This window comes from Anomalospiza imberbis, chromosome 7, assembly GCF_031753505.1.
Source record: "Anomalospiza imberbis isolate Cuckoo-Finch-1a 21T00152 chromosome 7, ASM3175350v1, whole genome shotgun sequence".
In the NCBI taxonomy this organism is placed as follows: Eukaryota; Metazoa; Chordata; class Aves; order Passeriformes; family Viduidae; genus Anomalospiza; species Anomalospiza imberbis.
Genome location: NC_089687.1, coordinates 9,277,112 through 9,290,538, shown reverse-complemented (window position 1 = coordinate 9,290,538; position 13,427 = coordinate 9,277,112). Strand labels below are relative to the sequence as shown.

Below are 13,427 nucleotides of genomic sequence, written 5' to 3'. Positions count from 1 at the left end.
TTTGCCAAAGGCCCTAACACTGACCTGGGTATTACAGCCCTGAAACACCTGACTGAAAATCAAGCATGTGAATTTACAGGGAGCAATGATGCTCTGCCACGGCTGGGGATGCTGCCAAGCCACTGCCACATTTAAGCACCAGGCACAGTTCTGAGGAGCTCTGTGCTGTTCCCAAGACAGTCCGTATTTTCACAGCTTTTTCCTGGCACTACCACTAAAAGCCATTTATATTAGGCAGCTCAGTCACCCACTAAACTTACAGAGCTACAGCAGCATACAAGTGGTAATTCCCCCAGAAATTCCATTCTCCAGGGCTAAACCAGGAGAGAGTTTAGCTCTGCAATGGCTCTGATGTTAATAAAACATACAAGCTCATTCAAAACAGCCTGGGAGGTATTAAATGTTTTATCCAATTTTGTTGTTGTTGTTGTTAATAGAGCTAGAGGCAGTATTCTGCTCAGAGAATAGCTGTAATCAAAAAAGCAAATGTGTTGGATGGCACATAGAACAAATGATGACTAAAACAGAGGAGTAATCTAGAGGAAGGAATTAAAAAATAAATAGTGCAAGTAGTTCTGGAAGAACTGGAGAGGTTTGACTAATGAGGAACCACAGTGGGCAAGACAGATGGAGCACCTCCAGACCTGAGAGCTTTCCTGAGAACAGGAAACACAGTTTGAAAACTTGGGTTCTCACTGCCATCAATGGCAAAACCAAGGGACACATTCTTATACCCATGGCAGCCACGATGGGCCAGAGTAGGTAACACTTAGAGCTCTGCAGGCTATTTCTGCTCTAGAGGCTGATGCACATTTCACTTCTGTAACTACTGAGGACACCCAGCTGGGAGACAGATTTTCTCATGTCATTCTAGGCTAATCTTAGTACACCATGCCCAGTCCAGCATGACACATACACAGGCAGTAAGTTAAGAACCATCAACATAATCAATGATGCAACGTTACCAGATCTGCAGGTCCAGGGTAACTTGTCTTCTATCAATTTCTTTGGTGTAGGCTTTTATTCCATTAATTCTAGGGCACTGAAATAGACAGAAACAAGATACAACATAGTCAACATCTATCAAGCTAAGCACAAGTGAAAAGTCCTACTCTGATGAATTTGAATAAAGAAGGATTAAATACTTTGCAAAACTGCATGTAAAATATGAGCATACACCAGTAGTTTTTTTTCTTTAAAGACAGAAGAGCCTTGGCAGTCCTCAAACACAGGGCTAGTTGCAAGTAGCCCTAGGCCATCCTGCAAGCCTTAGAGAGCAATGAAAACTTCTGTTGCAAGGGTACAACATAAATAAATATGGATATGGTCCTTTTTCTCTATCTGCAGTCCCAGGATACTGACAGCAAGTGGGAAAAGATGTGTGTCTTTCTTGTGTGATCCTTCCTTCATGGTGAAGATACTAAAGTCAACATGAGGAGGGAGCAAAGCTGTTACAGAGCTGAACATCTCACTCCCCTTGCACCTGAACTTTTCAGAAAAGAGTGAACCACAAGCGTTACAAAAGATTCCTGCTACCTTCTCGCCGAAGTGGATCTTGGTAAAGGTGCATGTTTTCAGGTGTACACTCTTTGCTCTGATTTTTGGTTCAACAACTTCTTTAAATGTTTTTTCCATGATTGTTCCGAAGTATGGCCAAGCCTGTACAAGGACCTAAAGAACGGTGAAAGCAGGAACACACTGAAGATTCTTTGAGTAAGACACCTTTTGCTGAGAAACAGACACACCCATTACAGAACCCCAGCTATTAATATCTGTCCTTTTAAATCACCAAATCAACTTTCTGCACTTAAGTCATCCTTATGGAAGGCTCCATCTCTGTTTCTCAGAATTGGAATTTGTCTCAGGAACTGAAGGGTGAGTTTTCAGTACCATAGAGGCTGCTTCTAACCACAGGAGCCAACAAAGCCCCCAGTTAAATTTCTAAACTACTATAGTCCCTAATTACTCTCAAGTGTCACAATGCTCCCTGGAGTTAGGTTTATTTAGAGAGGATTGAGATGAGCTTTAATATAAAAAAGAAAATTTGCTAAAAAAGACACCAAAAAAGAAGATAGTCACTGGATGCTAATTTGCAAGTTCAGCTGTTTTGCTTTGAGAGGTTGACCACACCTGCTGATGGAAGCATTTGCCTCAGTGCTCTCTGGGAAACCTTCTGGTAAGAGGAGACCACCAGGTTTGCTAAAATAATAACAATAACATACACATGTATGTATCCATATATACAGACAAACACTCTCTTTTCTTTTTAGTCTCAGAATGAGATGTTATTGAATTTATCAAACTTGTATCAACCAGGCTCACATAGGCTCTCAACCTCAGTAGCAACCCCACACTTAAGTGACTCCATACTTCAGTACAGACACTGATACAATTGAACTACACTGTAATACTTTGATAACTTTCTCAGACTTGTCCCGCAGAATTTGGATGGGAGGGATGCAGCTCAGAGCAGGTGGTCTCACCAGCTGGAGTTCAGAGCTCCTCACCTTGTTCAGCCACTCCACTCGTTCAACATCAGGGAAGTGAACCTGGATGCAAAGAAAAATAAAGTGAGTGCCATGTGCCATCTGTTTGAGCACACTGCAACACATGCAAAAGATAGCATGGAGTGTGGAACAATTGTTAGAGTAAGCTGAGATCCCTCTGCCTTTATGCATAAATTCTTTATAATTTACTACCTCCTTGAAAAATTGTAAAATGCAAAGAAGTCAACAAAGAATAGTAAAAGGCAAAAGAACCCACGTGCACTGATGTATCAGTATGCCTCTGGGCACATTTACATGATTAAAGCAAGTGTCACATCCTGTTCATGATGTAAAGTAGCATTAGATTTCTCACCCTTCTCTTTGTCATACCTTGGGAAGCCAGGAGAACCTACTTCCCTTTAAGATCATGAGCTGTGCAGGACCTGTTTCCTGTATTAACTCGCCTCAACCAGGACACCACACTTTAGAAAACAACCACCTGCTTGGGAAACTCAATTTATTGGTTGTGGCAGCATTTCTCCACTAATATCAACATGGTGCCAATGGTTTCAGGGAAAAGAAGCCCTGTGTTCAAGCCTATTAGCATACACTATCATGTGCAACAGTCCAGTGTTTTCACCTCTCAGAGCTTTTTAAGATGGTAGGGAGAAATTAAAATGAAATAGTCACTTTTACACCATGTTTTCAAGTTGGACACACCAAACGCCAATAAGAAGTGTATATGTCCATTACAAAACCCAGCCAGTTCCCTGAACTGATGACTTGCTTAATCACCATCAGGACAACTGGGTATGAGACCACTCTGAAGTAACTGATCTCTCAGACCCCAGCAAGAAGCTGCTGAGTGGAGTTACAATCACACATTAAAGCCTTAGGGATGTGGTATTTGCAGCTGGTGTTACAAGCTGGTAGCAGGTTAGTGCAGAAGGGAAGGACTCTGCAGCAGCTTCTCAGAATAGACGTTAGAGCACCTGAATACAAAGGGAATCTGACTGTCATCTAGCCTGATAACAGTTATTGGATAGGACAATACCCCCTCTTACAAGAGCTGTGAATTATACTTTTCAGGCAAAACCTTACTGTCCATCAACTTTCAGAGAGGTGTTCAGAGATGTTTGGATGGAATGGACAGCAGCCTGTTTTTGAGTACAGCTTCATATATGACTGAAGAGCCCATTTTCCTTGCTCACATAATGCTTCAAATGATCTCATTAAAAACCCCGACGTAATATTACCGTTTTCTTTATAAGAAAATTATTTTGATGCTCTAAATAGCAACTTTTCCATTAAATCAGACAATAGAAGTCCACTGAAATGTCAGCCTTCACATGATGAAGTGAGAACTCAGCACCAGAAGGGACAATCAACACAGACAAACTGCTGCTGACATTTTACTGTGAGGCACATTATGTGAATCAGGGGACCTCCACTTCACCTGCCAGCCTTTCATCTTCCACCTAAAGGTTCTCCATCAGGGCACATAAATCCTGGGTTCTCAGCTCCAATGTAATTGCCAAGCACCAACATCCTGCAGCACTTGGGTCACACCCTGGGATCAGATGTAGGAAGGATAGAGCAGGGATGGAAGCAGCATGCTGAGCTTATTCTTCAGAACACCTTACGGACAGGAGAGGGATGTGACCCAAAAGAAAGGACAGGACAACAGTTAGGCTACCCCTTCCTAGTGAGAAAATCGCAGCCCATATGTGCAGGGGAGAAATGTGGGGCATTATAAACCATTAAAGTTGTCTGGGATTATTCACTAGAGGCAAGGCTCCTCGAGACTTGAAACAGCACAAAGGGGCATCAGGAAAGAGGCAAAAACCAGGAGAATGAGGCTGTAGGTAGACCCACCTTAAGAAAAAGTAACATTGAATTCATTATTTGCACCACAGACACCTGAACCACCGATAGCCCACAGCAAACCTCCAAAGCAGCTGCAATGAATCACACTACACTGTGTCACACCTCAGATGCTGTGATAGCAGACATTTGTGCACAAATGTACAGGTACATTTCCACCCCACCTGACACCCCCTCATTCAGGTGTCTGCAACCAGCTCCCACACAGGCACTTGGTGCCTCAGTTTCCTCTGACAGATGGAAGGAACAGCATTGCTGGAGCTCAAAGGCTGGGACCAAAGACCACCAGGGGCTCCTGGGCTGACACAAAACGGGCTTTTCTTGCAGAGAACACCACAGAAACTGGCTGATGACATGACTGGTGCAAACCAGCTTTCTGCCCTTTATGACAGGCCACCAAATTTCAGTGGGTTCTCGAAGTTCAGCTCCACTCAATGGTATGAACTAAATGAGCAGTTCTGTGAGGAAGCAGAGCTCGATATCCAGGTGTTGCAACTGCATTATCCACTGAGTAGTAAGACATAAGCTCTGAGCAAGTCCTTTCCTACCCCATGTTAGATAACATGAATGCTAGCTAACATGTCACATGGCTAGTTCAGCCCAGTGACAACACCAAGCTATCTTCTTGACTCAGCCATTTATTCCAAGAATTTAATGTATCCTAGTATGTTTTGAAAATAAAGCCATCTGCAGTTCCACACTTCTGAACCACGTGCTCTGGATTTCAGACTCACTTCTGGCCCTTGCTACTGGTGAGAACCCTGCCAGCAAAGTCTTGCCCCGAGTTTGTCATCAGTACAGCACAGGTAGGAGGAGCCCAAAACACTTCCTACTAAGCCCAGAACCAGACACCAAGAGCTGCCAAAGTTAATACTAACACAGAGTAAGATTTAATCCTGTAGCCTTGGGCAAATCCCACTATCAGAATCAGTTTTACCCATCTACAAAAGCAGGCATACTTCTTGCCAAAGTTTAAGGAATGCAGTAAAAATTACTTAGCATTTGAAAAGAGCTTTGAAGATCAAAAACACTAGGTAAGGGGCAATTACTAGCAAGTAAAGAAAATGTGTAAATTCTGCATGACTCCACCTTGCCCTGGAGCAAGCCACAGCAAGGATCTCAGCAACAACAAAACCCATGTCTGACACAACAACACCATTCTGTTTAAATACAACACAGCAATCTAGCCATCAGGGTTTGGTTTGGTTTTTTCCTTGTCTGTTTGGTTGTTTTGGGTTTTGTTGGGGATTTTGGTGTTTCTTTTTACAAAAAGCCTGGATTTTTAGCTGGCTAAAAATTCATACAGGAGGAAAAAAAGAAGTGTAAACAAGGCTTTTGCATGAACAAGGACTTAAAAGGCAACATTTTAAAAGGACAGTTCTGTATCCAGTAGTATTTTGCCTGGTAAAAGGAGTTTAACATCAGGAAGAAACACAGCACACTTGGATTCTGCCATGTGCAGCCAGATAACCGGTGGCAAAAGCAACATAGAGCAGTCACCACAACGCCAGGAGCTGGAATGAAGGTGGAAGCCTGGCTACCTCTGCTCTGAGCACTGCCTGCTTGTACAGAAGTTATGCTAAGGGCTGCAAAGGCTGAAGTCGAAGGTCTCGACTCTCCAAGCCATGGGTCTGACTGTGCCTGCCATGAGCAGATTTCCAGCCTGGTTTCCTGAGGAAGCACAGCCTGCCCACGTACACTGTCTAGCACAGGAATGCATCTATTCCAAACTCACTGACTGGTTTCAGCCAAGAAACTGGTGCTGCAAAACAATCCTGCAAATACCCCAAAACAGATGGTTGAGTAGATTAGGGAAACCCTTCCAGCATCCCCCTAAAGGAAAGGCTGCATTCTGTATATCTCCTAACAACTGATACCAGGACTGGGCAGAACCAGAGCCAATTTAAAGAAGCCACTTCCTAGGGAGAACAATTTTTAGCCAACAGCAAAATCTATGATTGCTCTTAACTCTTCACTAGACGGATCCCCCTCATTTTATTACAGACCACATGAAGAGACGAAGATTTATGAATCCCAAGACACTGCAATCATTTCACACCTTCAGAACCTGTCCTAAGATTACAACTCTGCAAATCCAAGCCATGCTCCCCTTGAACTGTATTCCTACTGCCACCTCTGTGTGACAGGAGAGAAGAACTCAGTGGATAGTTTTAGAGCTCCCAACTAAAGGTCTATGAATACTGAAAGGCAAAAAACAAAAGATAAAAAAAGACAACACCACAGAGAATAAACTGAATAGACACCAGGTAAGAATCGGCCTCCAAGATGGGCACATGGAAGAAGCAGATCCAATACAGTATGGGGATGGAAGGAAAATTAAAACTGGGGAGTTAAAAAGCATCAAGGACAAGTGTAGTGTGGAAGCAAACACCCCACTGATGAACAAAAGTTACCAACACACAAAAGGAAAGGAAGTGGCAATAGAGATAAAACTAAAAGCACACTGTGCAGCCCCTTTATCATTAGGTCCTACATCATGCCTTCCAGGAGTAAGATCCAAGAATTCACAAGTCACAAATCAGACCTCTGGAAAGAGTCTGAGACTACCATCTCTATGAGCACATGCTGGGCAGTGGGAGATAGAAATGAGATAGCCCTTAAACCTTCCCTTCTCCTGAAGGAGGCTGAACGGCCCCAGCATTGTCAGACCCCAGGTGCTCCAGCCCCTGACCATCTCAGTGGCCTCTGCTGCAGTCTCCCCATTTGCCCAAACCTCTCCTGGGTTGGGGCAGAGAGTGCTCTCTGAGGAGCCTTGTGAAGGCCCAGTACAGGGCAATCAGTAGTGGACCACCTGTTCCCACACTAATGAAGCCTGAAACTTTCAGCCACAAAACCCAATGGAACTTTTTGAATTTGTGTGCACTGTGGGGGCAAGCCTGCTTTTTCAACAGTGACTAAGAGGCTCAATTTCTGGTTACAATGATTCAGGGCACTTGAGGATAAAACACAACACTGCTCTCACAGCATCAGGGCAAGAGCTGACACCACCACATTCATTAATGCCCTGAATTGTTTTTTTTTTTTATGCTCTGTCAATACAAACAAGCAGAAACCTCATTCAGAGACAGACTTCTGTGCCTGGCAGGAGGGAACGTGTGCAGGGAGCTGCATCAGCCCTGGCAGGAGACCCTGGCCTCACTCCTCAGAGCTGCCAGCTGCCTCCATTTCCCACAGAATTAAGAAGAGCCAAGTGCTGTAGGCTATATAAAAGTTTGCTGACTATAAATGCCTCCATGAACATTCTTCACAAGAAAAGCATTTCCCTACCAGTCCCTGACAGATTTTTAAATGCTAAGTAAATTATGATGAAAGAAAAAATATCTAAACACCTCATCATCCTTTCCATTAGCCAACCACAGCTGCCCAATAAATAACCCAAGACACAGAACAAAATGGCAGGCAGAAATTCTAGTTTCTTCACTTTAAAACTGAGAGTGACTAGAAACAAATGTGAACAACAAACAGGGGTTGGCCTTCCTTACCATCCAGAAATGACGCCTTAAAATTAAATATTTGGGTTTTTAGCACGATGAGAAGATAATGTTTATATATTGTTTGTTTGCTTTCAAATGGCACTAGGGGAAAAAAATCTGCTGGATGAGAAAGTCTAAAATAAGTATCTTCAACAGCAAAATACCTGCAATGCAACAACGCGTATTTGAAGGGAGACGTCTCCGGCGATATAACAGTCTGTTTTACATACCCACTTACAACACATCTCCTGGGCTAAAACAACTTCTAGTTTAATCCTTGCTTTCCTGAGCAAGACTTCAAAATCAAAGACGCTACTGCTCGGCCCAAGGCATCACTGCCACCCCTTCGGCGGCTCGCTCCGGGACACCCCGCTCTCCGTCCTGCTCCCGCCGCCCGGAGCCGCCGGGAGCCGCAGCACCCGCGGTGCCGCGGGGTGCGGGGCAGAACCGCGCTCCTCACTCACCCAGGCCGGCAGGTGCCGGGCGGCCAGGCCCCGGCACACCGCCTCCCGCTCGTCCTCCAGCAGCGCGAAGGCGGCGGCCAGGCGGTCGCGCTTCCCCCGCCGGTTGAGTCCCCAGCAGAGCCACAGCGCCAGCGCCAGCAGCAGCCAGCTGCCGCTGAGCCCCAGGTACCCCGCCAGGTACACGGGGCCGAGCCACAGCAGCGCCCGCGCCGCGGACCAGAGCAGCAGGCGCGGCAGCGCGGCGGGGCGCGGGGCCATGGCGACAGCCCGAGCCAGGCTGGCGACAGCCCGAGCCAGGCTGGCGACAGCCCGAGCCAGGGTCGCCCCTGCCGAGTGCGCTCGCCCCGCGCCGCCGCCGCGGCTCCTCCGCCCGCCCGCCCGGGCCGGCCCCGCCGCCGCCCCGCCCCGCCGCGCCGCCCTCCCGGCCAGCCCGCTAGCCCGGGGCGCTCGGCTCTCCGGCGGCGCTGCGGACACCCTGTGACCCATCGTCAGGGCTGGAAGTGGAACCACATGGGGCACACACCACCTGTTGGTTCTGGACACTTGCTGCTTTCCTTCTTCCTTGGCACTTTCTTCTCGTCCTCTTTTGATGGAGATGTGAGTGTTTAGATTCTGAAATACTGATAACCATGGAATTATTGAATCACAGTATCATCAAGGTTGAAAGAGACCTTTGAGATCAACAAGTCCCACCATCAATTCAACACTCTCACCCCTAGACCACAGGGAAATTATTTTTCTGACACGTAATCTGAATCTCACTTGCCTCAGCTTGAGGCCATTGTCCTCGAGGCTTCTCACTGCAGGCACAGTAGAAGAGACTGATCCCCACCTCACTACAACCTCCTGTCAGGTAATTGTAGAGAGTGAGTAGATCCCCCCTAAATCTCCTCTAGACTCAGCTCCCTCAACCATTCCTTGTAAGACATGTTTTCTAAAAGACGCTTTCTGAGAGGCTTTCCCCTCTCCTAGCGATATTAGTTCTACACATGCCTCAACAGACAGGCTGTAATTGTACAGGTCTACACTGTGTTTTCCACTGCATCTTTCCCTGGATCAGGCAAATGCCACTCTTTGTTCAGTGGATAAGTCCAGAACATCAGTGAATAATGCCAGTTTTATTGTGGCCCCTTTTTGATACTGGCTGCACAAGATAACAAATGATGAGCCAAATAAAAACCTCCAAGAAAGAGAAGCTGACCATGACTGGGAGAATGAAGTTTGGTCTCTGCTTTGCTGTGGAATTAGTATTTAATTATGGGTCAGTCAACAAATCAAACAACACCACAAGTGATACTCATTTGTTTGTTAATCATTGCACATGACTGCTCTGGGCTAGCAATCAGTTCAGGCATCTGAAAACTCAAATGCCTCACATTAGAGAAACTCGTGCACCAGACATCTATTAACAGGTGCTTTTGGAAACAACCCTCCTAATCTTTCCCTACTGTCAATTGAGGATGACTATGCTCTTCCTCCTGGGGAAGTTGCAAAGATAAATCATTATAAAACACACTTAAGGAAGTACTTCAGTACACAGTGGGCAGTAAATCTCTAGAGCTTGCAAGAGGCTGCAAAGCAGATGGTATCAATAGGTTCAAAAAGGGATTAGGTACATTCTCAAGGAAAGGGCCCATAAATGTATTCCCTAACATCATAGACACAACAGCTGTGGAGGCTGGGAGGAAAGGACTACAGGAAACGCGTGGGGTCATGCCCTCCCCCTAAACAGCAACACCACTGGGAGCAAGTGGACCAGTGGGCTGACCCCAGAGGGCAGTTCTGCTTGTAAAGCTGCGAAGGAAAGTCCCAAACCTGGCAGAAGTAGTACCTGCTCTCTTGATACCATGAATTAAAAACCACACAGTGGTTAGTTTGCACAATTACATGCATCAGGATATAAATCTACATGCACAAAACCACCTGGTTTTGTCCTGTGACCAAGGACTGAGGCTGACTTGTTGCTTATTTTTCCACACTGTCATCTAAAGCTTTGTAAAACATATTCATTAAGTAATTTCAGCCATGTGAAGCTTCACAAGGATAGACTCAGCTCCATCTTTCAAGAAGACACAAGCTTCTAAGAAAAAGTGGGCTCTTTTAGTGATTTGAATACTTGGAAGGTTGCTTTTTCTACTAGGAAAAGCTATAACAGGTATATTCAATGTTTTCCTCCTTCACATTACTCTTACTGAGTTTGAGATATTTATCTCAAACTCAAGGAGACATGCCGTTTAGAAGCATCAACAAGTATCAGTTTACTGAGCAGGAAAAACAGTGGGGCTGCAGCAAAATACAAACCAGCTAATTTCATTAAAATTAAATTTAATAAACAAACGCACTGTTTTTGGTTTCTTATTCTTCACTCAGCTGATCACAGCAACCTAGGCTGAGGTTTAATGACAATAAAAGCGCTCCCTCTGTACAAATGACCAGAGCACTTTTCCAGTGCTGCAGCACAGCCCACAGCTGCTCTTTAGAGAAGGAGATGCTTCCGTGAAAGCAGAACTCCAAGTTTCTTCCTCCACTGTCTCCTAAGACCCTGAGCTTGCAAACAGCCACTTTCTCAGGCACTGCTTGCTTCTTTACTGCCAACTCCTTACCTTGAGAAGAGAAAGTAACTTTCTCTAATTAAAGGGGTTTTAGGAACTTTAAACAACTACACAAGTAATATAAAATGTCACTAAACTTTAAGTCACCTTACTTAAAATTTTAAAAGATGAACAAAAGTGTGGAGGTGAAAAATTACTTTTATCACATCAGGTTACACAGAGAGGTGTTCTCAAACCAAATACTGTGCTGATGAGGCCAAGATAAATCAACAGCCTTTGAGACCACTCTGTTTATCATGGATAGTAGTTACCCTTTAAAAATAACCTTTAAAATACTAATTGGTTTCTCTGATTTTCTGAAGTACCAGAGGAAATACTGAATCATCAATCAAAAAGACAACTTAAGACTTATCAATTTCCTCCTGGGGAAAGAGTGACCTTGACTGCAGCAAGTTCCTTCCAAGCACCAGACATCTGAGCCACTTGAAGCCAACCTTATTTCCAGTTACAGGGGAACTCCACAGGCTATTTCACCTAATATTCACAGGAAAGTCACTAAGGTAATGACACAAGGCCATTGCTCTGGCCTGTGACAATCTTCTCTCCTTATTTAACTTGATTAGGCATCACCACTACGCTCATTAACGCTATGATAAAAGTATATCTTGTAGCTGATTATGACAGAGATTTTACAGAAACTGCAGAGATTTGAAAATGTATTAGTACTAAATTTGCTGTCTCTCAAGCTGGCCATGGTAACTAAGGCAACCCATTTTAAAGATGGGGAGTTATGAAAAACTGCCAACGCTTTTCAACTACAGAGAACATGCAAAGGAATTAACCTGAAGAATCAACTGAAACACATACCAACATTATTGAAGATGACTTTCTAACTTTCTTATTGCTTCAGGGCTTGTGACCACTGTGAGAGTCCCTCTTTAATATTAACAAATGTTAGAGGTGCAGTATGTCTTTTTTCTGTGTCTCCACAGCAAAATATAAAACACTTACATAAGGCTAAAACCTTACTCCCTGTGTTAACAGAATGACTTCTGTATCAAGACCTGATTAAAGCTATTGCCCCTTCTGGCACTCCCAGTCACTTTACAAAAAGCATAAACATTTTTGTTTAGCTTCCTCTGGTTTCATACTCTCCATCCATGCACTCTTTACCCCTTCAAGCAAAGCCAAATCCAGACCCTGCCTATCATAGGACAAAGGCCTTGTATCTACTCCTGCTGTCTGTACTCAGGCAAATCTGGAGTGCACTACTCCAGGGAAAGCTGGCTGGTTCTATTCAGAAATTAAATATCAGATGGGCAACTCAAAACAGACTGGGTTACATTGTTCAGCCAGGGATATTGTTCTGGCTGGACATTTGTAATTTGGTAATGAAAATAATTATGTATATATCTCCTGTTTTGGGAATCATCACATTTTCATAAAAAATACAAATCTAGGATTATTTGGTATTATCTATAATCTGGACTGGTAAAGTTAATGGATCTCTTCTCTTTCTTATGTGAAAAATAATTATAAGCAGAAGACTACAAGACTTTCATTGGGAATATGTGCAAAGCCACATATGGGAGTACCTGACCCTTGCTTTAAGGGCTCTGCTCCACTGTGTTTACTCCCCATACTGTGCCTCACGTCTGCCCAGCTGAGGCTCCTCACTGCTTTGTACAGCAGGCAGTACAGAAGCACTGAAGAGCTGGGACTTTTGGCAAGATGACAAAGCCAGTTACAGCAATTTATTTCAGATGTTCACTTGACCTTTTACAGCAGATTCATTAATGCAAGGGCTGTGCAGGAGGATGCAGAGTGTCCACTAAAGGAGGTAAGAGTGTGGTGTGGCCCATGGCCCCTTGCCCAGCCTTGCCCCTCCTGCCAGCAAATCCCACACTGCCCTGGCACTGGCCAGCAGAGGTAGTGTTGCAGCACATGCTGCAGTTGAGATGGTCATAGTACACAGAGTATCATCATACAATTTTAGAAGGCTTTAAGCATTCACCCATACAGAGTCACACCACATCAGAAGGTTTCAAGCATCTGCCCTTCTTGTTCTCTGGCCCAGCTTTTTATACCCCTCACATTCATACATTGCACCTGTGTGCCCTCTGTTCCTTTGGTGGTTGGTCAGTGCCCCTGGGCACTCCATGGCTCATTGCTGTCAGTGCTGCTCACCTGCTTCTCACAGCTGTGCCCACTGGGGATGAGGCTGGGCCACAGCCCCACTCCCAGTTGCCACAAACTGTGTGGTCAGTAAAGCACTGAGAAAAGCTGTGCCTTGTATATGCACAAATTATGTAACTGCAGAAGTCAGGCACAAGATTGTGAAAGAATACAAGCACAAGATATGATGGTATCAGAGAGAGGGGGAAAAAAAAACTTTCCTTACTGTGAGGAGGGCATTATCCAGTGCTGCTGGAAGTTGGAGCTGTCACTTCCCTGGCTCTGGGTACCACTCAGATTTTCACACAAGGCACATGAGCACACCTAGGTGTCATCCTGGAGCCAGCACTGGCCACGCGCAGCTGGTGCCAC

The 13,427-nt window shown here is 44.8% G+C and overlaps 1 protein-coding gene across 2 annotated transcripts in view; it reads right to left on the bottom strand.

Moving 5' to 3' along the window:
• The window catches only part of ESYT3 (extended synaptotagmin 3), a 35,740-nt gene extending 22,313 nt beyond the window's left edge, over positions 1-13,427 (bottom strand). Inside the window, exons 1-4 of one of the 2 annotated variants that reach the window (XM_068195293.1) lie at positions 13,282-13,427; positions 2,508-2,549; positions 1,537-1,671; positions 966-1,042 (exon numbers count right to left, since the gene is read on the bottom strand). In XM_068195293.1, coding sequence (XP_068051394.1) covers positions 966-1,042; positions 1,537-1,635 — 176 coding nt within the window. In that variant the 5' untranslated portion in view covers positions 1,636-1,671; positions 2,508-2,549; positions 13,282-13,427. Of the gene's footprint in view, positions 1-965; positions 1,043-1,536; positions 1,672-2,507; positions 2,550-8,328; positions 8,636-13,281 lie in introns of those variants that run through there. The other variant, XM_068195291.1, reaches the window with a different exon arrangement.